Source organism: Acanthochromis polyacanthus, chromosome 18 (assembly GCF_021347895.1).
Source record: "Acanthochromis polyacanthus isolate Apoly-LR-REF ecotype Palm Island chromosome 18, KAUST_Apoly_ChrSc, whole genome shotgun sequence".
NCBI classification, from domain to species: Eukaryota; Metazoa; Chordata; class Actinopteri; family Pomacentridae; genus Acanthochromis; species Acanthochromis polyacanthus.
The window spans coordinates 28212649-28239858 of NC_067130.1; the positions used below are offsets into that span (position 1 = coordinate 28212649).

General features: G+C 39.4%; 1 protein-coding gene across 1 annotated transcript; it reads left to right on the forward strand.

The window, feature by feature from the left end:
- The first annotated feature begins 1568 nt into the window (after window positions 1-1568).
- Window positions 1569-26183, forward strand: entpd2b (ectonucleoside triphosphate diphosphohydrolase 2b). The gene is given in 11 exon segments (XM_022191024.2): window positions 1569-2078; window positions 10022-10139; window positions 14247-14397; window positions 19581-19740; window positions 19907-19931; window positions 19934-20133; window positions 22032-22200; window positions 22203-22297; window positions 23385-23504; window positions 23615-23749; window positions 25409-26183. Coding segments are annotated over 11 exon segments (1509 nt in total). The 5' UTR covers window positions 1569-1961; the 3' UTR covers window positions 25628-26183.
- Window positions 26184-27210: the final 1027 nt, after the last annotated feature.

Here is a 27210-nt window from a genome sequence, read left to right on the forward strand (position 1 = left end):
GAATGTGTTTTCATTTTAATAAATACATATTCAGCGCTCAAAGTTAGTCAAGTACCCTTCGAGAAACAGTGTTGGCACAAACTACACGTTTTTTTTGTATTATACAAGCTGTAGGACACTGTTTCTTTTGTGTAAGATTTAGTTTATGCATTTTTTTTTTTTTTTTGCAAAGGCTGAATAAAAGATTTTGTAAAACTTTAGAGGAGCAAACAACCAAGAGTAAAGCTCATTAGAATGCCACACATATTCATGGAACTGGACATATATCATAAGCCTAACATCAACAGTTTAACTAAGCATGGTTTAAAACAGTCATTCCATTTGTTTTTAGTTCACTGAGGGCTGCATCAAAAAGCCTTTTAGACATGATTCCTTATGGTGCAGTTACATCACAGTCATACCTGAATTTGCAAATGATGGAAGTAAGTGAATTTAAAAAAAAGTCTAGTTAGTTTACAGTTATTTGAAATGCAGAAACAAGCAAAAATAATTCAGTTTTGATGCCGTGGCTATTTGAGAAATAATGCTGGTTTGGTCATCTCTTTAACATTACCACTGCTCATAATGTTTATCTTTCATTTTGAGTGGATAAAATAATAAAACGTCTATTAGTCATATATGAGAATTAAAAAAAACAAGTAAATATTATTAACGATGTCAACCTGAGAGGACAAATTTACTTTGCTATGCAGTGGGCATTTTGCAATATGCAATACACCATGTTATTGTTTTATGTGTGTAGATATTTATTACTGTAGTCATTTTAAGGTATTTACTTTTTAATCTGACCTCCTTGTTGTTCTATAGGAGGCTATTTAGTTTTATTTATATTACAATGAGCCAATGCTTGTAATTTTGTTTGCGTCGTGTATTATATAGGTTGAATGACAATAAAGTTCTATGCTATGTAAATCTGTGCATTTATAATTGAATAACTTGGACTTTTGCAAATTCCTGGACATCACATTGCTTTTATGTCACCTAAAATTCCCTGGATTTGTTGTTTATTTGACTTGCAGTGCTTGCTTTCTTTTTATTCTTCACATCTTTCTTAAAAATTGAACCTTAATGCACCAATCAGATGTCAAATTCCTTGTATATGAAACTTACTTTGCTATGAAACTGTTGAAGTTAAACCACTGGGTGGGAGGCAATAACTGAAGTGTGTGACTAATAATAATATTGTGTCTTTGTGGCAGTTACATCTTATTCTACTAAAGATATAAATGGAATATTGTCAGCCACTTTTTGGGTAATATTTAGCATATTGTGTTAATAATTTGTGACAACATGAGAAGCTCCTTCAAAACAACTCATTATATATTCTGCTAAATTTAGACTCTGCAATAAAACAGGCCTTTAAAAAGTACAAAGAGGGTATAGGCATCCAGTGAAAACTTCATTTCCATGCTTTATCCATTCAAATGAGGACAATTTGCAAGTCAGCTTTAAAACTTCACCCATTCACATGCAAATCCTGGATGAAAACAACCAGAGGCCCTGCAGCTCCTCAGTCCAGAACTGGACCAGAGCCAGGTCCACCAAGGAGTAATTATCAATCACGTGACCTGCTCCTAAATTAACAAGGAAGTGATTAGAAGCAGTATGACTCCACCCTGCCACGGCTCAATGTGAAGGAGCAGCAGGTTCCTCCAGGATAAAGACATTTTTCCTCCATGGCAAGGGTAGTCCTGGAGCCGGATCCATTCACCGCCCGGCTCCAGCCTCATGGAGCTGCTGCGCTCCCGGCTTGAATTCAGGTCAGACTTTGCTATCTGGAGTGAAATGTAAAGCAGGAGGCGGGCAGCAGGTGAAGCGTGAACACAATCGGGGCTGTGGAAACTCGGTTAGAAGCTATCAGACACTTCTTGATCCCACCTGGCCGCCGCGGAGCCTCTGAAGGCGGCGCTCCGGTTCCCACCAGGCGCGCAGAGGAGACGCGCTCCCCCGGTCGGTCCATCATGGCGCAGCGCTCCGCTCACCTCGTCGTGCCCATCGCGCTGCTGCTCTTCGGGCTCGTTGCCATTCTGCTGCTCACGATCCCCGCCGAAGACGTCCAGGAGCCGCCCGGGTTCATGGTGAGGTCCGCCGGGTATTTTGGGATGTTTGTAACCAAAGCTGGGCTGCAGACACCAAACTGAGAAGTGTTAATCTGCAAATGTGTGCTACTCCAGAGTTTTACTACGACCTGGATCTGCTGGTCCGGTTTTATTTCTAAGTTTAGTTGAGTTACATCCTCTTCTACCTGCAGATATCATAAAGTTCTTTAATTTTCTCTACTTAGCCTTTGAACCCTGAACTGTGGAAGTCCAGTGGTGACTATATTAAATAGGATTAAAAAAAAAAAAAAAAAAAAAACAACAACCTTGCATGTTAATGATTAGAAAGCCTAATTTACAACAGTTATTTTTTGTCATTTTAAAAGCAAAATATTTGGTCCAAATGCCACTAATAACAGACTGTTAAGTGATAGCTCTGTGGAAGTCCAGTAATGATGAAATTAAATAGTAGTTTTTAAAAAAAATCTGCACATTAATTACTAGAAAGCCCAATTTACAGCAGTCATTATTGGTATTCCATAAACAAAAATGGATAGTTGAAATGCCATATTAACTTTTACAAAGCCCAGTGTACTACAGTCATGATAAAGGCTTTTGGCGTTCAAAAAGCAAAACGTTTGGTTAAAATGCTACCAATAACAGACTGTTAAGTGATAGCACTGTGGAAGTCCAGTAGTGACGAAATGAAATAGAAGTTTTTTTTTAAAAATCTGCACATTAATTATTTGAAATCCCAATTTACCAGTCATTTTTAACATTTAAAAAGCAAAATGTTTGCTCAAAATGCCACTAATAACAAACTGTGAAGTGATAATTATATGGAAGTCCAATAGTGACAAGAATAAATAATAGTTAAAAAAAATGTGTGTTATTTCTAACAAAGCCCAGGTTACAACAGTAATTTTTGGCATTCCAAAAGCAAAAACATTTTGGTTAAAATGCTACCAATAACAGACTATTCAGTGACAGTGCGGCTGAAGTCCAGTAATGACTATATTAAATGAACTACTGAGTGAAATTGAAAGTCTCTGCACAATAATTATTACAATTTGACAATTTGTGAACTTTTTAAAGACTTCTATATACCTTTAGCGTTCACTTTTCTAGTCCAGAAAACAACGTCATGTCATAAAATAAAACTTTGTTCCCAGTTTACAAAAGTCATTTTTGACATTCCAAAACCAAAAGTGATTGGTTGAAGTGCCACCAATAACAGACTCTTAAGTGACAGCCTTGTGGAAGTCCAATAGTGACAAGATTCAGTGAACGACTGAGTGACATTGATTGGTGTATGGGAGAAACAACAATTATCGGGACATGAATCTGTCTAATTTGATCATTTTAGGATCTGAATGAATTTGTTGGCATTTTTGTTGTTCTGTTTGTTTTTTCGTTTTGTTTTGTTTTTGAATTTTTTTTTCTTGTATATTACATTTTTTTCTTGTATATTACATTTGCTCATGCTATCAGGGGAATAATATTATTTTAATGATGGGCTTTCAAGCTGTCATCTATCAACAGGTCAAACTTGATCCACTTGCAACTTCATTTAAATCTAATTTCAACATTTTTCAAAGGTCACAACTGGTGTTTCAAAAGCCAAAATGGTTGGTTCAGTCCAGTAGTGACACTATTAAATTAAACTCTGTTCAAATTGAAACTTTCTGCAGAATAATTATTGCAAAGACCAAGTGGTGAATTGGAGAAAAAAACACATCTGTTCATGATTTGATGATTTGTGGGTTTTTTTTTGTTTGTTAAGGGTTTTTTTATTTACTTGTATATATTTTTGTTGTCACTTTCGGGGTTCACGAAACAATATCACCTCAGTGAAAACTAAAAGGCTGCCAAACAGGTCAAACTCAGTCTACTTGCAACTGCATATAACTTAAAGTTCAGTATTTTGTGAGTCATGATTGGTATTTCAAGAGCAAAAATGGTTGGCAAAAAAGCTACTAATAACACACTGCTAAGTGTGAAGTCTATGAAAGACCTGTGTCATGAGAGAACTTCCATACATCAGGGTTACTAGGTCCCTTATCGAGGTGAAAACAAACTTGTCGCCTTCACTGACATTTGCCAAAATGCAGGAAATTTAGCTTTTGATTTACACCATAAAAAGATCACCAAAATAAAAGCATCTTTGGCTGAGTCTCCACAAAGATGGCAGCCACAGACACTCAGGCAAAGCATTCTGTGATGGGTATGATGTTGTTTCATCCATGCTAGATTAGTCCTTTGACCTAGCTTCTTTTAGTCTACCTACATATTCACATATAATGATTCAGTATTTTATTAACATTAAGTATTACCAAACTCTACCAGTGCACCGGCCCATGTCCAAACCTGCAGTATCCTGTTTGTTTTGATAACACTTCCTTGAGGCATTATCGCCATACAAGACATTGGGCAGCCACAAAGACAGAAATAAATCTGAATCATTAATTATCTCGTGTCAGTTGCAAGTAGTTTGACCTGTTGATGGACGACAGTTTGTTCTGTCGTACATGTGGCTTTGTTTACACCGAGATGACGTTATTTCTCTGGCATCCACTGCAAACATGACTCAGAAAACCTGCATAGATTATGTAACTGTGGACACTGAAGTCATAAATCATGCTTATATGAAGATAAGTAAAATGAAGTTCTAAGGACAAACTGTGAGTTTGTTAAAGGCAGCAACATATGTGTTACTAAACTAGGTGTTCCCTGTTCTGCACTTGACTTTAAACATGTTCATTCTGCAGATGTTTTGCATGATGGAAACTTGTACAAAGACAACTTTTGATCCTGCATGTTGTACAATGTGCCTCACAGCTTTTAGCCAAGACGGTGACAAGCTTAAGAGGACAAAAATGTCATATCTCTTGCATTTCAGGCCAGTGTCAGCGGTTTATTTTCATCGTAGTGAGACACTAAATTACTGAAAGAGCCAAATGACAGCGGCCGTTTATTGATCAATTTAGATCTTAGACTGAGATGTGTGGAAAAACTTGAGGTTACGTCACTTGTAGATTGTAGACGATTTTACCACAAAAACTTCCATCTAAACTCCAAAATGTCTTCAAATGTTTGCTTGTGTGAAAGTGCAAAGGCGTTTGCTGCTTTCTCTAAAAGCGAGGATGCAAAGCAACTGATACGATATCAAGCCAAGGACACAAGTTAGTAATTTATGCAAATACTTTTTTGCTCCATAACTCCTTCTGGGCTTCATAAAATGTATAACATATATTGTATGTCTCACAAAATGTTATATTCTTGTGCTTTTTAATATTAGGAAATGCTCCATAGTTAGCGTCCCTCCATTTTTACTTTAAATTTGGGCAACATATGGATGAAAATGGAGAGTTTTGAAGGCAACATATTTTACATAACTCCCATTTCAACAACTTTAACGTCTAATAGGTTCTTCATTTTGAAACTAAAAACAAATTGTGGTTTAGCCAAGACGATATACATACATTTGTATCTACAAATCACCACATAGTTGCTTACAGACTGCCAAAAGTATAATTGACACGCAAACTCTAAACTTGGGTGTAAAATCATATGCCATAGGTAAATGAATTTTCAGTTTTATTTATCTAAACATTAAACACAATTCTTTACTCATTAAATGAAGATGGCAGTTTTTCCTTCTGTTTCTGTGGTTTATTTTCTGTATTTTTGATGCTGGTTAACTCCTCCCCGGAGTTCAGCTGAGGACAGTTTGCTCTTGGCCCACCGTAACACCAGACTGCCAAATAAAATCCTGACTAATTACCAAAAAAGACAAATAATATTCCAGATTCAACCATAAAGCCGCCTGGTAGTTAAAGATGGATGCCAGAAAATTCTCTAACAGATTGATAAATAAGAGTATTAGGACAGAGCTCATTCATTCACTATTGTTGGACAAGCTGTTGTACCATGGTTTCCATGGTAACACAGTATTTTGGCATTCAGAGCAGGTCAGCTCCGGCCGCTGCTCCCTCTGCTCCCTCATTTTTGTGTTACTTGCTTCACATCCCATGGTTCCTTTTAAAGCATAATGTAGCTGCTCTTTCACTCGCCAACAATGCAGGAAACTATTCACAGAAAAAGAAAAAAGAAAAAAACCCAACGGGACACCAAAGGGTTTTTCCTTCATTGTGCCACAGTTCCAGCAGTGCATCAACTGACAGGACAAAAGAGACCATTAGAGCTGCTCGTGTTTTTGGCAAGTGTTGGAGAGAATCCTTACAACTGACTGCACAGCGGTAATGAGGAAATATTATGAGAAATAACCGAGAACACGTCCACATAACACCACTGCTCACGTGTCGGGGTGATTTGGGAGGTTGCGTGTTTCTAAGATTCTGGTGAAGTGGCCGGATGTGCATCTATTTTCTACAAGTGGATCTGCGTCTGTGTGTGTGGTCTCCTTCCTTTAGATTTCCAGTCACAGGGCTTCTTGCTTGGCTTGAATTCTCTCTCCTGCTTCCTGTCATTTAAACAGGCCTTAACTGTCGTAGTGATTTGTTTTTCTGCTTCGTTGTGAAGCTGTTTTCAGGAGAACAGGTCTGAGGGAGAAAGATGAGGCAACAGTGCCACACTTGGAAACAAAATAATCAAAAACCCTGGAGGGTGTCTTCTCATAATTACAATCTAGTATCAAATAAAAGATGAGTATAGATCTGCATCTTATAATTAGGACACGGGTATTTAATAAATATTCAATTTGAGCTCCATTTAAAGACTTCTCTGACAACCTTATCACATAATTATGAGATACGGATTGTAATCATAGTAATGAAATATTACACATGCACCTGAAAAATGCAACATTGCCCATTAAATTGATATGCTGTACATGAAAGTGAAATATTACACATGAAATTACAATATTTCTATTTGCAATAGTCCAATTTAATGTGCAATATTTAATTATCTTGGTTGATATTACTTTACTACCTTAGAATCCTTGCCAGTCTTTCTTCTTATTATTATTTCCTTGTTTTTCTTATTTTATCTTACTTATTTTATTTTCAGTATCGTACTTCTTATTGCTTTTCTACTAGAGATAGTCATTCTCAGATTATATGATTTTGTATCTTTAACCATTCTTGGCAGAGATTTTCCTTTGCGATTAACAAAGAGTTGCCTTATATTAACCTGAAATGCAGAATCATGTTCAAAAGATTAGCAAAATATGGTCAAAAAACGTACAATTTCTCTTGAGGGGTTGCCCGTAGCGGCCACTATATGGAATCTGAGGCTGAGCTCTGCTTTGTCAAACTACAGGCGAGTTTAAGCTCCCCATTATTTTCTTAAAAAATTATTTTTTGTAGACTTTTAATGGAATTTACCATGGTAGCAGGGTGGTTTTGAACAGGCATTTCCAGAGTTGAGTCCAGTCTACATTTTAGTTCATACCAGTTCATACTTTCTGACATCTGCTTATGGTATAGGAAGTTCTAAAGTAATCACAGGCAGAGTGATTGACATGTATTTGTTGAAATATGAACAAAACCATGTGCGTATTTGCTGTCCACTTTAAAAGTCTGCTTTGATCTGCAGACATGGAAAGCATGAATTGGCTCTGGGTTGCAGGATGTTTCGGTTACATTCAAGTAAATATGGGCCTCATAAATGTAAGGTGAACCAAACAAAACCTTAAAAGCAGTGGTTGCAAAGAAGTTAAATTTGGGGTTGTGTGATCTAGTTTATTGGTTCTCATTAAGAGTTTGGCTTTGATTTGAAGACATGAGAAGGCTTTGCCAGTCAAATGTAGAAAATGTACAATTCAGAGAATGGAAAAAAAATTAAATAGAGAGAAAAAGGATCATGGCACAAATTTAGAGCTTCAGTTTTCGAGTGTGAATTGGTTACAAATAGTTAGATGTCGTCAACATATTATTGAACAAAAAAGTTGCGATTGCTAATTGTTCAGCTAATTGCAAACATAGATATGAATTGAAAGGGTCAAAGTGGGTTTGGAAACTGACAGGTGGCCAATTAAAGGAAAAGCTAACAAAGTGTCTTGGTAAGGTATTGGACCACCTCTTTGGCACTGATGGCCATAACTTGTGATTCACATAATTTTTATACTCAATATACCATTCTGTGACCATTTGCGTCCTATACATGGGATCACTGTCATCCAAAATGGGCATAAATATTTCATCATGTCATTATCACAACAGTGTATCTTCTCTATAACACCCTCTACTGACCCAAACTACACCATGAAAATGCTCTCCACAGCTAACACAGCCACCAGATCCCATCACTGTTTCAGTTTAGGGTTGAGGATTTTTCTTTGCAAATTTACCCATGTGTGTATATATATCGCACCTAAAAGGAGACATGAAAATTACCCCCTAAATTACCTGTTTAATGGCATATTTTGGGTAATCGGAGGTCTGACAGTGTCACTAACTAACAGTGGAATTAGACACCCAAAACTATCAATAGTGAAGCAGCTAATGGCTTCAAAATGAGTCCTATCATCGAAGGTGTAATAATTGTTGTTTTAGAGGGAAGAAGCAAGTAAAAATAAGTAGAACAAGGTTATTTCACTGGTCCATGCAAAATAGCTCGGAGATAGGAAAGCAGTACCTGCACCCACGGCTTTATTCTGTATTCTGCTGGGAACCGTGACTTAGTTCCTGTCACTGAACAACTGGGACAGATCAGTAGCAAGAGAAGAGTTATGGCAAGAATGTTGGGTTTCATTGCTGTCACATATGCTTAAAGTCAGAGTTAACAAGTCCCAGATGCAAAATGTTTTCCTAAATTAAATCAAACTTTGACCTCAATTCACAGACATCCCTCATAAACCATCCTTTTGCTACATACACTACCGTTCAAAAGTTTGAGGTCTCCAAGACAATTTCATGTTTTCCATGAAAACACATTTCTATTTGTGTGCTAACATAATTGCACATAGGTTTTCTAATCATCAATGAGCCTTTCAACACCATTAGCTAACACAATGTAGCATTAGAACACAGGAGTGATGGTTGCTGGAAATGTTCCTCTGTATCCCTATGGAGATATTCCATTAAGAATCAGCTGTTTCGAGCTAGAATAGTCATTTATCACATTAACAATGTCCAGACTGCATTTCTGATTCATTTAAAGTTATCTTCATTGAAAAACACTGCTTTACTTTCAGACAAAGGATATTTCTAAGTGACCCCAAACTTTTGAATGGCAGTGTATGTTGTTTGATTTAGATCCACAACACTTCAAGAATTCAAGAAGTGGACTTTGGCTTAATTGCAAAGGAAAAGGCTGTTTCATGAATCATGTTTTACTGTTGTGGTCTTGCAGAGGCTCATAGAAATGTAGGAATCCTACAACACCAGCACACGAGTAAGCCAAGATGTAAAGACTTTGATCTAATGGAAACATTTTATGGTCCATAGCCAGCATCTGCAAGGGTAATACGAATAATAAAATACATTTGTGAGATAAATGTTTGCCAAGTTTGACTAAAATTTGGTGTTTAAAGAGGAGCAGTGTAAATTAAATTCCATGACATATCCTTGGACACACAAGATGAAAGTAGAACTTTCTAAGCCAAAATAATAGCACAGTTTATAATAAAAGCTGTCATACTTTTTAAGTGAAAGCAGGGAAAGCCTTCCAGGCATGAAAAGGTGAATTTGCTTAGTGTTGAAAAAACCTAATACGGACTGACAGACTGAATTGCAATCATGGGTCCACCACAAATGTGCACTCGTGTAATCTAATACCTTGACACACCTCCTTAAAGGTTGGCATTACCCGTTAACCTCGCCTGCAGCCGCATGCCTTCCAGATACCAAAGATCAGGTCACAGTGCCACAACCATAAACCTCCTTCATGCTCTTCTCTCTCATTACAGGAACCTCTCTGTTTTCAAAGCTCTTAACACAATTATCTTTAGGCAAAGTTTCGCTGCCTCAGCAATAAACCCTCTTCACTGTATTTACTGCCGTGTTTCCTCTCTCTAGTATGGGGTAGTCCTGGATGCTGGATCTTCACACACAGCTTTGTATATTTACAAGTGGCCAGCAGATAAACAGAATGGCACAGGAGTGGTCACCCAGCACAGCGAATGTCATGTTAAAGGTAAGTATCAGTGCTTTCTCAACTAAAACCCAATGTTTGCATGTCAAATACTGCTGGAGTCCTGCAACTCTGCAACCAATAGGAAACCCACAACCAAGATTCTTCATGAAATTTTTTTTTCAGTGTTTATCCTGAGGCTTATTGTCATCCAAGCAGATTTTACTAGTTTCTGTTTGACACCAGCACAGTCAACTGTCTACATTATACATATCTCAACCAAAATGGTAGTTTTAGTAACAGTATACATATGGACAACAGATGTGCAGAATGTAGCATCAACAAGCTAATCTTTTTTGATCCCTGAGGTTTAGGTCAGTGCTGTGGGAGAGCCATAATGTATATGCTTTCAGGGTTTGCATAATAAATTCCTCAAGTTCGGTTACAGCATTTTATCCCCTACGAAATTAGCCCCAGACCATGATGATTCCACCACCATGCTTTGCCAAACCCATAGTGCAGTCTCTATACCAACTTTCTACCATCTGATCGATGAGCATCCATCTTTATTACACCACTTTATCCTCACTAGGGTCGCGGGGGGTGCTGGAGCCTATCCCAGCTGACTCGGGTGAAGGCAGGGGACACCCTGGACAGGTCGCCAGTCTGTTACAGGGCTGCATATACAGACAAACAAGCACACTCACATTCACACCTATGGACAATTTAGAGTTATCAATTAACCTCAGCATATTTTTGGACTGTGGGAGGAAGTTGGAGTACCCGGAGAAAACCCACGCATGCACAGGGAGAACATGCAAACTCCATGCAGAAAGATCCCAGGCCCACCCCGGTATTTGAACCGGGTTCTTCTTGCTGCAAGGTGAAAGTGCTAACCACTACGCCACTGTGCAGCCCCTGATACATGAACAGTCGTGAACCAAAGTGTACAGACACTTGAAATGACCGTGTATTTCATGACTGTCTAAGGTTTCCACTGACTCCTACGGCTTCTAATTTTGGAATCCTTGAAACACATGGGTCTTTGTCTCAAAAAAAAACAATTACGCATTTTGGGTCTTTCATAGATCTTTTGCTGGGTCAAAAATGTGCACACAGCAGCTTCAATCGGCAGTTCTGGTGATGTAGCAAGTTGGTAATCAGATTTTGTTAGTGGGATAGCCTCCTGTTTTGTGAGTGAATATGATTAACTACAGCTGGTTACTCCTCTGAGCCAATTCAAGTAAAGGCCCATTTGATACACCCATTAGACTCAGCCACAAATACCAGTTGGAAAGTCTGAGGAGCTCACAAAAGATCTGAAAAGCAAATCATTGACTTGAACAAGTGAGGAAAGTCACTTGGAGGCATTTCAGATACTAAAATCAACTGATCCAACGGTCGTTTGTTGGTATAAAGGTCATGGTACAGTTGTGTCACTTGCTGCTGAGAGACGAGTGGTCAGGATGGTCAAGAGTCACCAAAAAGTAGGTCTGCAGTTAATTAGAAGCTGCTGGAACACAGATGTCTGTGGGTACAATCACGCATGTGGAGGAGAGGAGGTTAACCCCAACCAAGAACACCAAGGACACCAAGCTTACCATCAAGCATGGTGGTGGCAGTATCATGCTCTGGGCCTGTTTTGGTGCCAGTGCAATTGGGGCTTTATGTAAAGTACATTTTCCCTGGTGTGTGGTCATTTTTTCTTGATTTTACTCATGATACAGGTCAATCTGCTGCTGATCTTTCTAGATATGTTGTGTCCCTTCAGTTCTTAGTTCCAGCCCCCTTTTTCTTTTAACTTTCTGGCAATATTTCAAGCTGTGCAGGATGGAAGGTGAGTTGTTTTTTTTTTTGCTGATGCAATGATCAAAGTGACCTTTTTTCCAACAAAGGTAGTGTAAACCTTTAATCCTCTGACAGAGAATTAATATACAGTGCCTTGTGAAAGTATTCGGCCCCCTTGAACTTTTCAACCTTTCGCCACATTTCAGGCTTCAAACATAAAGATATAAAATTGTAATTTTTTGTCAAGAATCAACAACAAGTGGGACACAATCGTGAAGTGGAACAAAATTTATTGGATATTTTATACTTTTTTAACAAATAAAAACCTGAAAAGTGGGGCGTGCAATATTATTCGGCCCCCTTGCATTAATACTTTGTAGCGCCACCTTTTGCTGCAATTACAGCTGCAAGTGGCTTGGGGTATGTCTCTATCAGTTTTGCACATCGAGAGACTGAAATTCTTGCCCATTCTTCCTTGCAAAACAGCTCGAGCTCAGTGAGGTTGGATGGAGAGCGTTTGTGAACAGCAGTCTTCAGCTCTGCCCACAGATTCTCGATTGGATTCAGGTCTGGACTTTGACTTGGCCATTCTAACACCTGGATACGTTTATTTGTGAACCATTCCATTGTAGATTTGGCTTTATGTTTTGGATCATTGTCCTGTTGGAAGATAAATCTCCGTCCCAGTCTCAGGTCTTTTGCAGACTCCAACCGGTTTTCTTCCAGAATGGTCCTGTATTTGGCTCCATTCATCTTCCCATCAATTTTAACCATCTTCCCTGTCCCTGCTGAAGAAAAGCAGGCCCAAACCATGAGGCTGCCACCACCGTGTTTGACAGTGGGGATGGTGTGTTCAGGGTGATGAGCTGTGTTGCTTTTACGCCAAACATATCGTTTTGCATTGTGGCCAAAAAATTTGATTTTGGTTTCATCTGACCAGAGCACCTTCTTCCACATGTTTGGTGTGTCTCCCAGGTGGCTTGTGGCAAACTTCAAACCAGACTTTTTATGGATATCTTTGAGAAATGGCTTTCTTCTTGCCACTCTTCCATAAAGGCCAGATTTGTGCAGTGTACGACTGATTGTTGTCCTATGGACAGACTCTCCCACCTCAGCTGTAGATCTCTGCAGTTCATCCAGAGTGATCATGGGCCTCTTGGCTACATCTCTGATCAGTCCTCTCCTTGTTCGAGGTGAAAGCTTAGAGGGACGGCCGGGTCTTGGTAGATTTGCAGTGGTCTGATACTCCTTCCATTTCAATATGATTGCTTGCACAGTGCTCCTTGAGATGTTTAAAGCTTGGGAAATCTTTTTGTATCCAAATCCGGCTTTAAACTTCTCCACAACAGTATCTCGGACCTGCCTGGTGTGTTCCTTGGTCTTCATGATGCACTTTAAACAGAACCCTGAGACTATCACAGAGCAGGTGCATTTATACGGAGACTTGATTACACACAGGTGGATTCTATTTATCATCATCAGTCATTTAGGACAACATTGGCTCATTCAGAGATCCTCACTGAACTTCTGGAGTGAGTTTGCTGCACTGAAAGTAAAGGGGCCGAATAATATTGCACACCCCACTTTTCAGTTTTTTATTTGTTTAAAAAGTATAAAATATCCAATAAATTTTGTTCCACTTCACGATTGTGTCCCACTTGTTGTTGATTCTTGACAAAAAATTAAAATTTTATATCTTTATGTTTGAGGCCTGAAATGTGGTGAAAGGTTGAAAAGTTCAAGGGGGCCGAATACTTTCACAAGGCACTGTATAACTCATCCACTCCTTGTGTAGTTTGTATTCACCAATGCACGGGGTCAGAAATAAGGCTTGTGAACAGATTATATTTTCATAGCAAATCTTTGTCTCGGGGCAGTCGTGAATCATGACCGAGTCACAGTTGAGCTCTGTGGTTTGCCACTCCTGTCCTGCCAAAAGCTCCTATGTATGCTGAGCTAGATAAACAAACACTTGTTTTTCAATTAGTCATGAGGATGATGTTCACACTGTCAGGTATCATAATTGTAAAAATAACTTCATCAGGAGTGATTCTTGGATGGAAGTCTTAGAACGCTAACTATGAAAAAGTACAACTTCCTAGATTTAAATAAGAATCTAAAGGTGTTTTTGCTTCCTGCATCGCTTTTTTTTCCCCAAGTGTATGACTTTTACACTGGCTAGGTTTTACAGTTTACCACACTTCAGTGTTTTGTCACGCAGGTAGGTGGGATCCTAGCTGGCATTTCTGGTCTTATGGGTGTGATTGACATTCAAATGTCACAACTGTGAGCACTTTGTTTTGTGAACTTGAGGACATGATTCTACAAGTTCATTACATAATCGTATGTTCTTCTCTTTTCTCCCATTCATCTGTCACTCAGGTGGAGGGATCTCGAGCTATGCAGGCCAACAGGGAGCAGCAGGGCAGAGCTTGGAGGTTTGTCTCGACCAGGCGATGAAGGACATCCCTAAAGACAGGCATCGGCTCACACCTGTGTACCTGGGAGCCACAGCTGGCATGAGGCTTTTGCAGTAAGTCACTGTGTGTTTGTCTGAATGCGTCACCAGTTTGTTTTTGTTTGTATGTGACTTAGTTGATCTTTTTTACATTTAACCTTCTTTTATTTCCAATTCTGTGAGACGAGGAGTGTCCAAACTGTTCTTTTTAACAGTAATTACAATTGCAATCCACATAGCTGTTACTGTGAAGGAAAAATTAATCCTTCCCTTTTCTGAGGTCATAATAACCTTTCGACAGGCAGACACTGCAGGAGATTAGATGTTGTCTATGCTGATGTGACTAAGCAGACTAGTTATCTCCATATTGGTCTCTATTCTAAATCTGACCTTCTCCCAACCAGCGTATAGCCCGAAGATCAGAAAGAAAACTCAGAACTGATGCTGGCATTGCTCATGCAAACTGCTGCTCTGTTGGTGTCACTTCTCCTGACATCAGTAAACCTTATTCACAACCTGAACCATCTGAGTCTTCAGTGTGTCTCCCTGTATCTGCCTCCTCATCCTCTCTCGGCCTCGCTGAAATTCCCCAACACTTACAACATTGTCTGCCTCACACAACATTAATATAAAATTAATACAAGAAGTTTTACCAAACTTGGACCGCCCGGCGACAAAGATCACCCCTGTGACCTTGAAAATGAGGTCACGGTCACCAAATGCGAACTTGACCTGTGTCTTATTATGGTACACCTGTGTACCAAATATGGTGAGGCTACATCAAAATTTTATCGAGTTATCGCATGGAAACCAAATTGTTACAGACAAACAAGCAACCAACCAACCAAGCAAGACTATGCAGCTCAAAACAATACCTTCCAGAAAACGATGTTTGCCGGGCGGTAATAACTCGATGTGGTGTAGTTTATTGATCACAGAAAGGAAACTGCAGTGTTGCAGCAGCAGAAGTTGCATCATATGGATGAATGATATCACTACTACACGTGCTATTTAGGATAGCGTTTCTTTAGTTCCTCAATCCTTGTGTTTTTAAATCATTCATTCACAACACAATGTTGGATTGGGAGGTTAATTGTATTGTTTTATTGCATTTTATTCCTTTCATCCTTGAAGCGCTGTGTGTTGTCTTGCATTTATAAAAAGTGCCATATAAGCAAAGCTAGCATGCTTGATTGACATATTATTTTTAGTTATTTTCTATTAAATCAAAAATGCTGCTTGTTGTTCCTATAAAGAATTTCAAACTATAAAGCTAGTTCTTCACTACCTTTATCCGTGCCTGTGAATAAATAGTACAACAAAGTTAGTTTTTACTCTTTTCTGCAGTGTTTCCATAAATTGAGATCATTAAAAATATGAAATGGAATTTTGTCATGAGGGGAAAACATGGTTCATATGTTATATTCCCTTAAAATGTCTGTTGTTCTCCATGAAGAAAGCTTTGCAAAATATTGGCAATATCTGTTGTTGCCTCCTTGAATAGTATCCAATGAGAATTTAAAAATGTTAAATGTGATTGTTTGATCTACAAGGTGTTACATGGACTCACCCTGCCCCCATGTCTGACTTTATGAAGGAAGGGTTCACAGCGAGGGGGCTGCACAGTGGAGTAGTGGTTAACACTTTTGCCTTGCAGCAAGAAGATCCCTGGTTCAAACACCAGGGTGGGCCTGGGATCTTTCTGCATGGAGTTTCCATATTCTCCCTGTGCCTGCGTGGGTTTTCTCCGGGCACTCCGGCTTCCTCCCACAGTCCAAAAATATGCTGAGGTTAATTGGTTACTCTAAATTGTCCGTAGGTGTGAATGTGAGTGTGATTGTTCGTCTGTATATGTAGCCCTGTGACAGACTGGTGACCTGTCCAGGGTGTCTCCTGCCTTCCCCGAGTCAGCTGAGATAGGCTCCAGCACCCCCCCCGCGACCCTAGCGTGGATAAAGCGGTGTATAGAGAATGGATGGATGGATGGGTTCACAGCAGTCTCAGGACCAGGGCCTCCTCTAGAGGGGACTGTGAGGTCCTACACAGAACAACAGGCTTCTGACAAAATGCTCTGTCTGTGAAGGCCAGTAACATCTGGAACAGTCCTTCTCTCTCCATAAGGGAATGTCCCACGTTATCAAATTTCAAATTTCACCTTAAACAGTGGCCGAAAGTCAACCAATCTTGTGACCATTGACCTTTAACTTCTTTGTGTACACTTTGTAATGTCCTTTCATTGTGACCTATTGACCTTTTTTTGAGATCTATTGTCTTTTTATTGCAACCTATTGTCCTATGTTTTATTGTATGTTTCACTGTTATGTTTTCTTTTTGTGGATGTAAATTAGCATTGTGATATAATCTGGCATATTTACGCCCATTGCTGTATAAATAGGCGTTCATTAATGTGCACTGTCTCTATCATATATATATATAAATAAATGAATATAACAATTAGTAGATGCACCTAATTTGTTGTGTCGGTATGCAACAAATAGAGTTGATTAACTACTGTAATAATCCATGTTATGGCAATGCCAGCTGAACTAGTCAAAGAGAAGCGTGTCTGTTAGTCAATCTGGAAAATTTCAGTAACATTTCTTCAAATTCAATAGCAGAGATCTTCAAACGCTGTGATGATACTGGCTCTCTTGAGGATCGACTTCCCTCTGCTGTTTGGAAAAGTTTGAGTTTGCAGCCTCAGAAATCACCTCTTAATTGCATCTTAGATTAGAGCCAATGTCAGTACTTCAAGAGTTCAGGAGTTAAATATTTGGATACCACTGTAATGACTGGATATTCGGATATCCAGGTCCAGCCCTATAAAATAGATATAATAACTTGCGGTAGGAGCGCTACTTTTCCATTATAACAACCTGGTGACTAAGGTAGATGGTGAACACTTGGTCCAAGTTATGAGGAAGAAGAGTTTCCTGATACGTTAAATCAGGGTTCTCACCAGGATTTTTTTCAGCGTAACGGCAGGTCCTCCCACACGCGCACGCGCACACGCATGCGCAATACACAGGAACGGGTCAATCGACAGGAAAGTACGGCTGAGGTGGGGAGACATAAATTAACCTAGATAGGCACCCAGTCGATAAAAACAAACGCACATGGCGTTATCTGTCAAAATAATGGTGCAGCGGCCCTAATCACAGTGTTAACCCTTCCTGTTCGGCCCCCGACCGTGGTCAGGAAGCCCGGGGTTAACCCCCTTCACTTCCTCAGCAGCCGTAGAGGCAAAGACACAGGAGCCCAGCCGTATTGAAGAACACTGCGGCCTTTATTGTCTATCAACAGTGGCTGAACCGCACAGTACCGCCATCCCAGCAACTACACACCTTCTCTCCTCCTCTACCGAACCGACTGCCGTCTCTCTCACTCGCGCTGCATTCAGGGTCGCTGGGACATCTCGTTCTCCCCCTCTCTCACACACACACACACACACGCTGCTCTCTCTCCCTCTCTCATGACGGAGCCACACACTCTCATAACAACAGCGTAATCTTTGAAATGCGCTGACGAGAACCCTGATCTGTCAAAGTAACAGCGCAGCGGCGCTAATCACAGCGTAATCTTTTAAACTGACAGCGTAACGGGCCGTTAGACAGCGTAACAGGCCGTTATGACAGCGTAACGGGCCGTTACGCTGAAATGCGCTGGCGAGAACCCTGCGTTAAATGAACATAAAGTGGTTACCAAAGAAAGTTGTCAGGAGACCTGTAATCTCCAACCCGGGATTTAGGCTTTGTCAAGCTGAATTACACAAAAATAATTCAGGCCACGTCAAACTTGCCTTGTAGTACACAGTGGACTTTGGTCTCATAAGTCTAAATTTGAAACTTTTGGTTCCACCTGTTGGGTGTTTGAGTTGCAGGTGAACGGATGGTATCTGAATGTGTAGTTCCCGTCATGAAGCTTGGATTAGGAGCCGTCATGGTGCTGAGGAAGCTTTGTTGGTGACTCTGTTGGGAGCACTCAAATAGCATGAATACCACAACAAACAGCTGTTTTGAGCATAATGGGATCTTGACAAGTTTTTCAGCAGGACACCTTCAATCTCTGTGAGGATTTTTTTGATTAAGAAGCTGAGTGGATTGCCACAACAACTCAACATAAACTCACCTGCGATGGTTCAGGACTAGTATTACCAATAACCAGCTAGTTTACTAAAACGACACAGTTGGAGCAACCAATGTTATTTGGATTCAGTTGTATTATTGTCAATTTCACTGATTGTGCAGATATCCAGACACACATTCCCCAGCATGTACACAGCTAATATGATTTATTCCTCTTTTAATCTGCCACTTACAGCAGATCTGGATCATCGAGTTCTGAGATCACAAAGTAGGGGTGGTGACCGTGCATTCAGACACGCAAATACAATCACAAGACTTATGTTGGACATGCAAAGCAGAGTCGAGCCTCGGCAGCAGGGAATTTAACTAGTTTACATTTATTCAAATATAAATGTGACTTTTTGTGAATATACAGCAGACAACAGCAGTCAGTCTGAGGTGCATATTTTAATATTTTGTTCAGTGCAATCAATTTTGGCGCAAACTTGACTCCATACATATGCATAAATTACCTCATTTAAAAGTTTAGCCTGTCTTGTTTTATCACTGTTGACAAGTTTGAACCTGAATGTTCGTTGAACGGTTGTTTCATTATAGTAGCAGAACTTCATAGTATCAGGATTACCTGCTAAACGGTTTAGAGTAAACTCAGCTGCAACTCAGGCCTTTCTTTACGCAACTGCTCAGACAAATCTTTGATCTGATAGACATGTTTCTGGGATCTGTGAACGCCTTTGAGGACTTGACTGGCAGGATTTTAAGCTTTTAGATGAACATGAATCGCAGCAGCTGTCAGAAACTGGCCAAAAATCAAAAGATGCAGAAGCTGAGACATAAAAGCTGAGGTTGTCTCCAAAAACTATCTGACAGATTCTGCTTTCAGCTGTCTGTCTGAGTCCAGTTGCAAGTTGTTGTGAAGCCTTCCGGGCTAGTATGTTATGAGCGTAAAGTGTCTGGTGCCTGCTGTCAAACATGTGGAACCGATTTTCTGTGAAACTTCTAAAGAAAATCTAAAGATGTATTGAAGTTTAAGAGTTTGAGGGAAAAAGTGAAGCCAGAATTAGAATTGCCAAAACTTTTTGATTAGATATTTCTGTTTTGCCATCTTTATTCGTGCTTCAAAGCTGTAAATTGTGACTGCCTTGAGGGTAAATTAAGATTCTATATTTTCAGTATTTCCAGCCCGGACCAGTCAGTTCAGATTCTGCAAGAAGTGGGTCACAAAATCCACTCATACCCTTTCAACTACCAGGGAGCTGCCATACTAAGTGGTCAAGAAGAAGGAGCGTACGGCTGGGTTACTGTCAACTATCTCTTGGAGAACTTCATTAAGGTACCAAAACTTACAGCACAAGAAAGTTTTAATTAGCAGAGATCTGTATTTACATTCAAATCAACATGGACAGGCTATTAATATTTCCAGTTTCAAAGGTCTGATGAGAAGAGTTGGATGAAGCCAAAAAAGTAGCTTATTTGTTATCTTGGTTATTTCCTTGCAGTATGGCTTCGAGGGCCGCTGGTTCAGCCCAGCAGGCCAACACTGGGAGCGCTTGATTTCGGCGGAGCATCCACGCAGATAACTTTTGCCACTGAGGAAAAAATCGAGGACAAACATGACGTGATGAAGCTGCGTCTCTACGGCCACGAATACTCGCTGTACACTCACAGCTTCCTGTGCTACGGCCAGGACCAGTTCCTCAAGAGACTGATGGCTCATATCGTAAAGGTAGTCCATCCATCCATTATCTATACACCTCTTAATCTTCAGTATGGTCGTGGGGAGCTGGAGTCTATCCCAGCTGACCCGAGGGGGAATTCAAGGGACACCCTGGACAGGTCACCAGTCTGTCACAGGGCTACATATAGAGACAAACAAGCACATTCACACCTATGGACAGTTTGGAAAAATCAGTTAACCTCAGCATGTCTTTGGACTGTGTGAGGAAGTAGGAGTACCCAGAGAGAATCTATGTATGTACAAAGAGAACATGCAAACTCCATGCGGAAAGATCCCGGGAAGGCTGGGACACCATCTCCTAGCTGCAAGGCGAAAAATGCTAACCACCACCCCACTGTGCAGCAAAGGTAGTGTCATATTCAGTTAGAGCCAAAATGAAACATCCACTGCATCTGGACTGGTGACTGAGTACAGTGCCAAAGTTTCTTTACTCATATTCTGGCATTTGAAATTCATAATGTGCCGGATTCAGTGCACGGTGACAGTTTTCCCTGGGCAGGATCCAGATGTTATATTAACCTTCTGGCTCGAAGTCGGAGCCTTTTAAGAGATCCAGATTTCCTACTTAACATCTACAACAACTACAGTAATGGATTTAAAAAATACAGCTTTGTAAGTCTTTTCTGCGTCTTCAGTAACACTCATTTTATCACACAGCACAACATCTAAATGTGTAATATACAAAATTGTAATTGCTCATATGTGAACTAGTTGTACATGAAGGCAGTGAAGCAACTAAGTAAATATAATAAATAAAAACATTGTATTTACTTCTGGGTCATCCAATTGTGAACAGCTACAAAAGCACTCAACTGATACTTTTGTTTGTTAAATTGAGGCCTTGAGTTCCAAGTTTGAAGATTATTATTTCAATATTTTAAATTAAATGAATATGTCAACTCAATGTTTGATTTTTTTTTTAATGTTAATGAGGTGCAAATCACACCATTCTACAGAGTGCTAGAGAATGGTCTGACTATGTGAGACTAGCAAACACCGAGCATAAACAATTTTATTAATGATGGCTTTGATCTGATTGTTAAAGAGCTGAGACTTATTTATGAGGCAGCGTATTTCACAAAAGTACATAACGGCAACACAATGTCTGTGATAATGAGGTGCAGCCAGACCGTTCTAACACAATCATAGGGAATGGTCTGGCTGTGTGCGACCAGTAAACACTTGCATGAAGATTTTTGAATAACATTCTTTAAATCTGGGGATCAAAAGTTGTTTACTGAGGATATATTGGCAAAGTTTGTAACAGTAACATTTTTGGCATTTTTCCTGCGGTTTTATGTTGCTTATAGATTGATGTGTCTGTGGTAAACCAAACTATAACCCATAAAATGTGCCAATTCATAGTTTCTTAATTTTCTTATTGTAATATGGAAGACATATTTCCAAATATTGTTTAAAAATGTTTTTTATTTGTGTTACAGGAATGTGTCAACTTATTTTTTGTCAATATTACAATGAGGTGGAATCAGACTATTCCTACGCAACACTGGACTATGTTCAAGTAATAAATGGCAGCCTAGTATTGACAATTCTGATAAAAATCCAACATTAAGGGATGTCTCAACGCAGCTGTTTCTGTCCCTCTTTATTGATAATAATGTGCAATCAGACCATTCTACGCTAGAGAATGTAAACATGTTAACGCATAGCGGAAACATTTTTGATAAAGATCCTGCATTAAGGGAATTTGTCAACTCATCGTTTGTCCTCATCGATGATTATGTGCAGTCAAGCCATTCTACACGGTGATGCAGAATGGTCTGACTGAAGTAAGACTAAATAAACAGCAACCTAGCATTAACATTTTTGATAAAGATCTTACATTAAGGGAACATGTCAACTCACTGTTTTTTTTTTTTCTTCAGTCTCAGGGTTACTCGGACTCAGTCACCATCCCTGTTTCCTGCAGACTTCAGCAAGGTGTTGAAGTTCAACAGTATATTTATTCTCCGGTATGCGAAGTACAAACCCAGCCACCGTACGACCTCAGCCTCTCTGACAGTACGCGGCAGGCGGGAAATTACCAGCACTGTGTGGTAATGTTTCTGAGCTGTTCTCCTTCAGCGGCTGTAAATTCTCCCAGTGTTCCTTCGATGACGTCTTCCAACCAAATGTGACTGGCGGCTTCATGGTGAGAAACAGTAAATAATGCATAAAGATGCTAATATCTAGATCAGGGTCAATCTGAATTTGCACATTTGAAAACTAAGCAATATTAAGTTATTCCCTCTCTGGAGAATTGGATTAGATGCTGAATGCTGCTACTTGTGTACATGTCTTGAATATAAATCTACAGTTATCAGTCAATTTGATTAGCTTAGCAACAATTGTGGAAATAGGGATAAACATCACATCCGCTAACAAAATACACCCGTAAAACTCAGCACATCATGTTTGTTTCATCAGAACAATAACTGAAGTGTAAAGATGACAAACTGCTGTTTTTGAGAGGGGTATGCACTCGTCGATTTCTCGACTGGGATCAGTTGCCAGGCAACCGGCCAAGGCTACAGGAAGTTAGAGCTCCCATCTGAGAAATAATCCACCGTGTATCCCCTCTTTAAACCTGTAAGATTCTACTGCAAGACCTGCATTAAAAATATTATCAAGTACGCAGCTTGTGAACAAGTTTCAGGATAAAATAAGACATCTGTTTTGCCTTTTAAAGGAAGGGAAACATGTGAGGTGATGCTTCATGTACTGATGGAGACTTTTTATTAGATTCGCCCAATTTTTAGCAAGAGCCAAAGGAAGGAATTGGAATTTGCATGTGTTCAAGCATTTTTGTCAGTTAAGGTTTTATTTATTCCAGCATATTAGACATTTTTCTGCATGGAATTGTCAGAAATGTCAGGAAAATGTACAGATTTGTGTCACATTTTCTTTACTGTACATAGACTGATCATGCTTGCTGCCATTTGTAGTCACCCAAAACCCTATATATCAACTCACATTTTTAATATCTTCACATGTTGTCTTATTCTTTCAGAAATGGAATGTAGCAACAGGAAAAAAGTCACTTTTCATAGTCGCTTTTACTGCACCAACAATGTGACTTTGATAAATCATAGTACATTAAAGTAAACACAAAATGCATAGAAACATGACTTTTAGTGCTACACACAGGATTTATTTGTCACTGTGTTGCTCTAAATTATTTTCTTTGTGCTTTAGCTTGACATGAACTAAGCGTAGTGTTTCGTCTCCACTGTTTCCAGGCGTTCTCTGCGTTCTACTACATTCACTCCTTCCTGCAGAGAGTTACTGGCGTCACTGTTAGAACTCCGACAGAACTGGACGAGACGGCGAAGGAAGTGTGCAGCATGAGTTTCAATGAGGTTTTCTATTTGTGATTTATTCGTTGAGAACACTCAGTTTTGACGACACATTCCAGTTAAAAGTGTGTTTATTTATTTAACAAATTCACCCTTTTTTGTTTGGGTTCCAGATGCTGCTTCGGGCTCCAGATCTGAAGTCTCGTTTGCTGAATTATTGCGCCGCCTCCGTGTTTATGGAAATTCTGCTCCTGAGAGGTTACGGCTTCGACGACACCTCGTTCGAACGCATTTCCTTCCAGAAAAAGGTGACAACTCTTGTTAAAATATTAGGGCTGGAAATCGATTACATAATTACAGAAAAATAATGTGTTAAAAAAACACAATGCATTTAATCGCGCCTTTCTCAGTTCGCTAATTTCTGGCACACTGGTACCACTGATGCACACTCCAGCCCAGTAGGTGGCGATAATGAACCTAAAGTCTGTTTTCCAGCGATGAAGAAGATACACAGGACGAACTGAGTGATGTCAGCACGCAAGAAAGTTTGGTGAACAATGAAGGAAGATGAGAACGCTTGAGCTTGTTTGGCGTAAAGTTTTCTTTTTAAAAGCTTCCCGATGACAGCTTGGATAAAAGCCTGGTTGTGTGTAAATTGTACAACAAAGAGTTTTCTTATCACCGCAGCACTTCAAGCTGGTTTTATCACCTGAATGCAAAACGTGTTATTGTGAGCACCAGAGCTAAAGCTACATGTCCACAGGGCAGTTTTTTCTCGCATGGAAACACGCTGCATCTGAATATCACCTGCTTGGTGGGCGGGTAGATTCCCCTTCAGTCAGGTGGAAACCTCGAACCAACATGGCGGCTTGTTGCAAACTTTCTGTTTTATTGTGAAAACTGTTCCACCAAACGCATTTCTGAAAGCATTTGAGCCGAGAAATAAGCAGCTAAATCTGTCCTTGTTTTGCTTAAATGACGGCTAGTTTAGACGTTTAACAAAAGTTTTGCGATACGTCAGACCTCCACTTCCCGTGCCTCATTTGCATAAATGAAACTATGTTATGCAAATGAGCTCCGGGGCGATGTACCGGCAAAACGTGCTGCAGCGCAACCAACATGCAATGCAGTGCATTTCACCAGGACAATGAATGGGATGTGAGAAATTGACAGATAGATTCCACTTCTTTTTCTGTATGTAAACGCACCGCATCTGAAAATCGATGCTCGGTGGGCGTGTCACTGGCACTTTCAGCTTCAGTCCAGCAGATGCGTTGGGCCAACATGGCGGCTCAGTCAGAAATTTTCTCTTTTATTCTGAAAAACTTTTCAGCGAAAATTATTTCTAAAAACATCTGAGGTGAGAAATAAGCTGCTGAATCTCTCCTCGTATCAGTTCAGCGACGGCTAGTTTAGACGGCGAAAGTTTCATGAGGCACCAGACCTCTGTTCGCTGCACCGAATTTGCATAAAGTAGAAGTCAAGTCTACTTTATGCAAATTAGCTCTGAGGTGACACAGCACATTGACAATGAATGGAATGCAAGAAATTGACGAATACTGTCCTGGTACCGGAAACCGGTGTAGCCATCCCATAATTGATTACTTTTGAAGACAATGAAAGTCCTTGAGTTTACATAAAGTCTTAAAATGTTGATTATAATTGCAGTTTGAGTTTGCAGTAATCTGTGAATGTAGTAGACAGATGAAAAATTACATTCACATATATGTCTATTCATCGATTCAGGCGTCAACCAAAATTTATTTAAATAAAAAAACTTTGCTTATTGTGTCAAATATTGGTATTTTAAAAAAAATGCAGTTACTTAATTACATAACCTCTAATTAAGTAGGTTAGTTTTTTTAAATCGCATCCCATCATTAAAAAAAATATAGGACCACAATGCTCACATGCTTGCTAAACCTTTGAAATATGCTCCTAAACGTGGTTTAATCCTTTTTCTGCAGGCTGGAGATGCCTCGGTCGGCTGGGCTTTGGGCTACATGCTGAGTTTGAGCAACATGCTGCCTGCAGAGCGAATGGAGCTGAGGAAAGCTTTGACCCCCGGTGCTTGGGGAACCCTCATCTTCCTCTTCGTGCTGCTCCTCGCCGCCGTCCTGGTGTTCATCTTATTTCGAGTTTGCGACGTGAGGAAGAAGAAAGGAAGCAGTGAAAGCAACATCTAAACACTGCAGCGAAAATAACACAGGTTTTGGCTCTGCGCTCAAATGCGTTGAATCTTAAACAGAAATGGAAGGTGAAAGAAATGGATTTGAGTTTTCATTTTTTATTTTAAGTGTGTGCACATAATGCTGTAGCTCTTTCCTAGTCCAACAATTTTAAACTAATGTGTCAAAAACATAGTGTGTGCTGTTTTTACTGACTGCAAAGGACACCAAAGACATAAATATGATTCATTCTGCAGCATAAAATCAATCAATGTGCACAGAAACCACTGCAGCTCCTCCATTGTCCAGTTAATTTGCATGTAAATGTGGTCAAATATAACCTGTGATTTAATTTTAATTCCAAAACGCCGGAGTGCAGAGCCAACACAGCAGAAAAAACTGACCAAACACTGTCTCACTGCCTGTAGTAAACACCTGGTGGCATAAGTAGCACAGCAGAAGTCTGAATGTAATATTTTTTTTATTCTCGAAATGTCAAACCGACTTTTAGTTGTTTGTGTGTGACTTTACTCTGAAGCTCTGTACAATAAAATGAAGCACATTGAGGAGTTTACTACCACTTGTAAGGAATCCTGATTTGTATTCAAAGATGTTTTCATTTCAGTCTGCTGCAATTACATTTATATAGTAATCTAAAGATGTGCAGGTTTTGGGATACTCTAGACATTTTTTTCAGGAAGTCTTAATGCATCGTAAGGACAAAAATGAATCATTTACATACATTTTGTTTTCTTATTGTGTATTATAAAAAAATGCAAAAATCTTCATAGTTCAAATCAAATTTATAGGATTTTCAAAGTGCTTTACATAAAACATGAAAAGACGAGGTGTAAAAAGAATGTATAGCATTATAAAAATGACATTTCAACACTATCAAAAGATACAAATAGCAATTAAAAAATAATATAAAATGGAAAACAAAAGTAGTTTTGCATGTTGTATTAATTTTACACTGATGGAGCAGTTATCAGAATGAAATTCACGCCTCTGACCCCAAATTGAGTTTTATCAAAATATTAGCATTATGTAAGTTAATTGTAGAAAACTGAGACAATCCTGGTGATAATTGGTGCCATTTATGTGTCACTTTTAACTCCTCCAACCAATGTTTAATGGAGAATGGTGGATCATACTGATACTACAGACATTAAGTGCTTCTTAATTTTCTCTTAAGTTGTATTTTTAAGGGGCAATTGACCGTATTTTGGATTTGGACTACAAAATGCAAAATGCTTGCCTTCATGAAAAAAGCACTCCCAGTATTGTTTCCTTGCTTTCAGAATCAAAGCATTTTAAACAATTTTGTTAGGAATGTATCACAAACTGTCATTTTCCGTGTGATTTGCTTGTTAATCATACCATCTTCTTGGGAAAATTTTATGCACAAATTTAGGTTTAAAGCAAAAAAAAAAAAAAAAGAAGTGCAATAATGCAATCACAAGAGTTGTTTTCACTTGTTACCCTCTGAACTCAGACTTAGATGACTTTATTAATCCCCAGAGGGAAATTGAGTTGCTGCAGCAATATGGATATTCAATAAAGGGCTAAACAATAAGGCAACACAGAATTTTAGGGGAGAA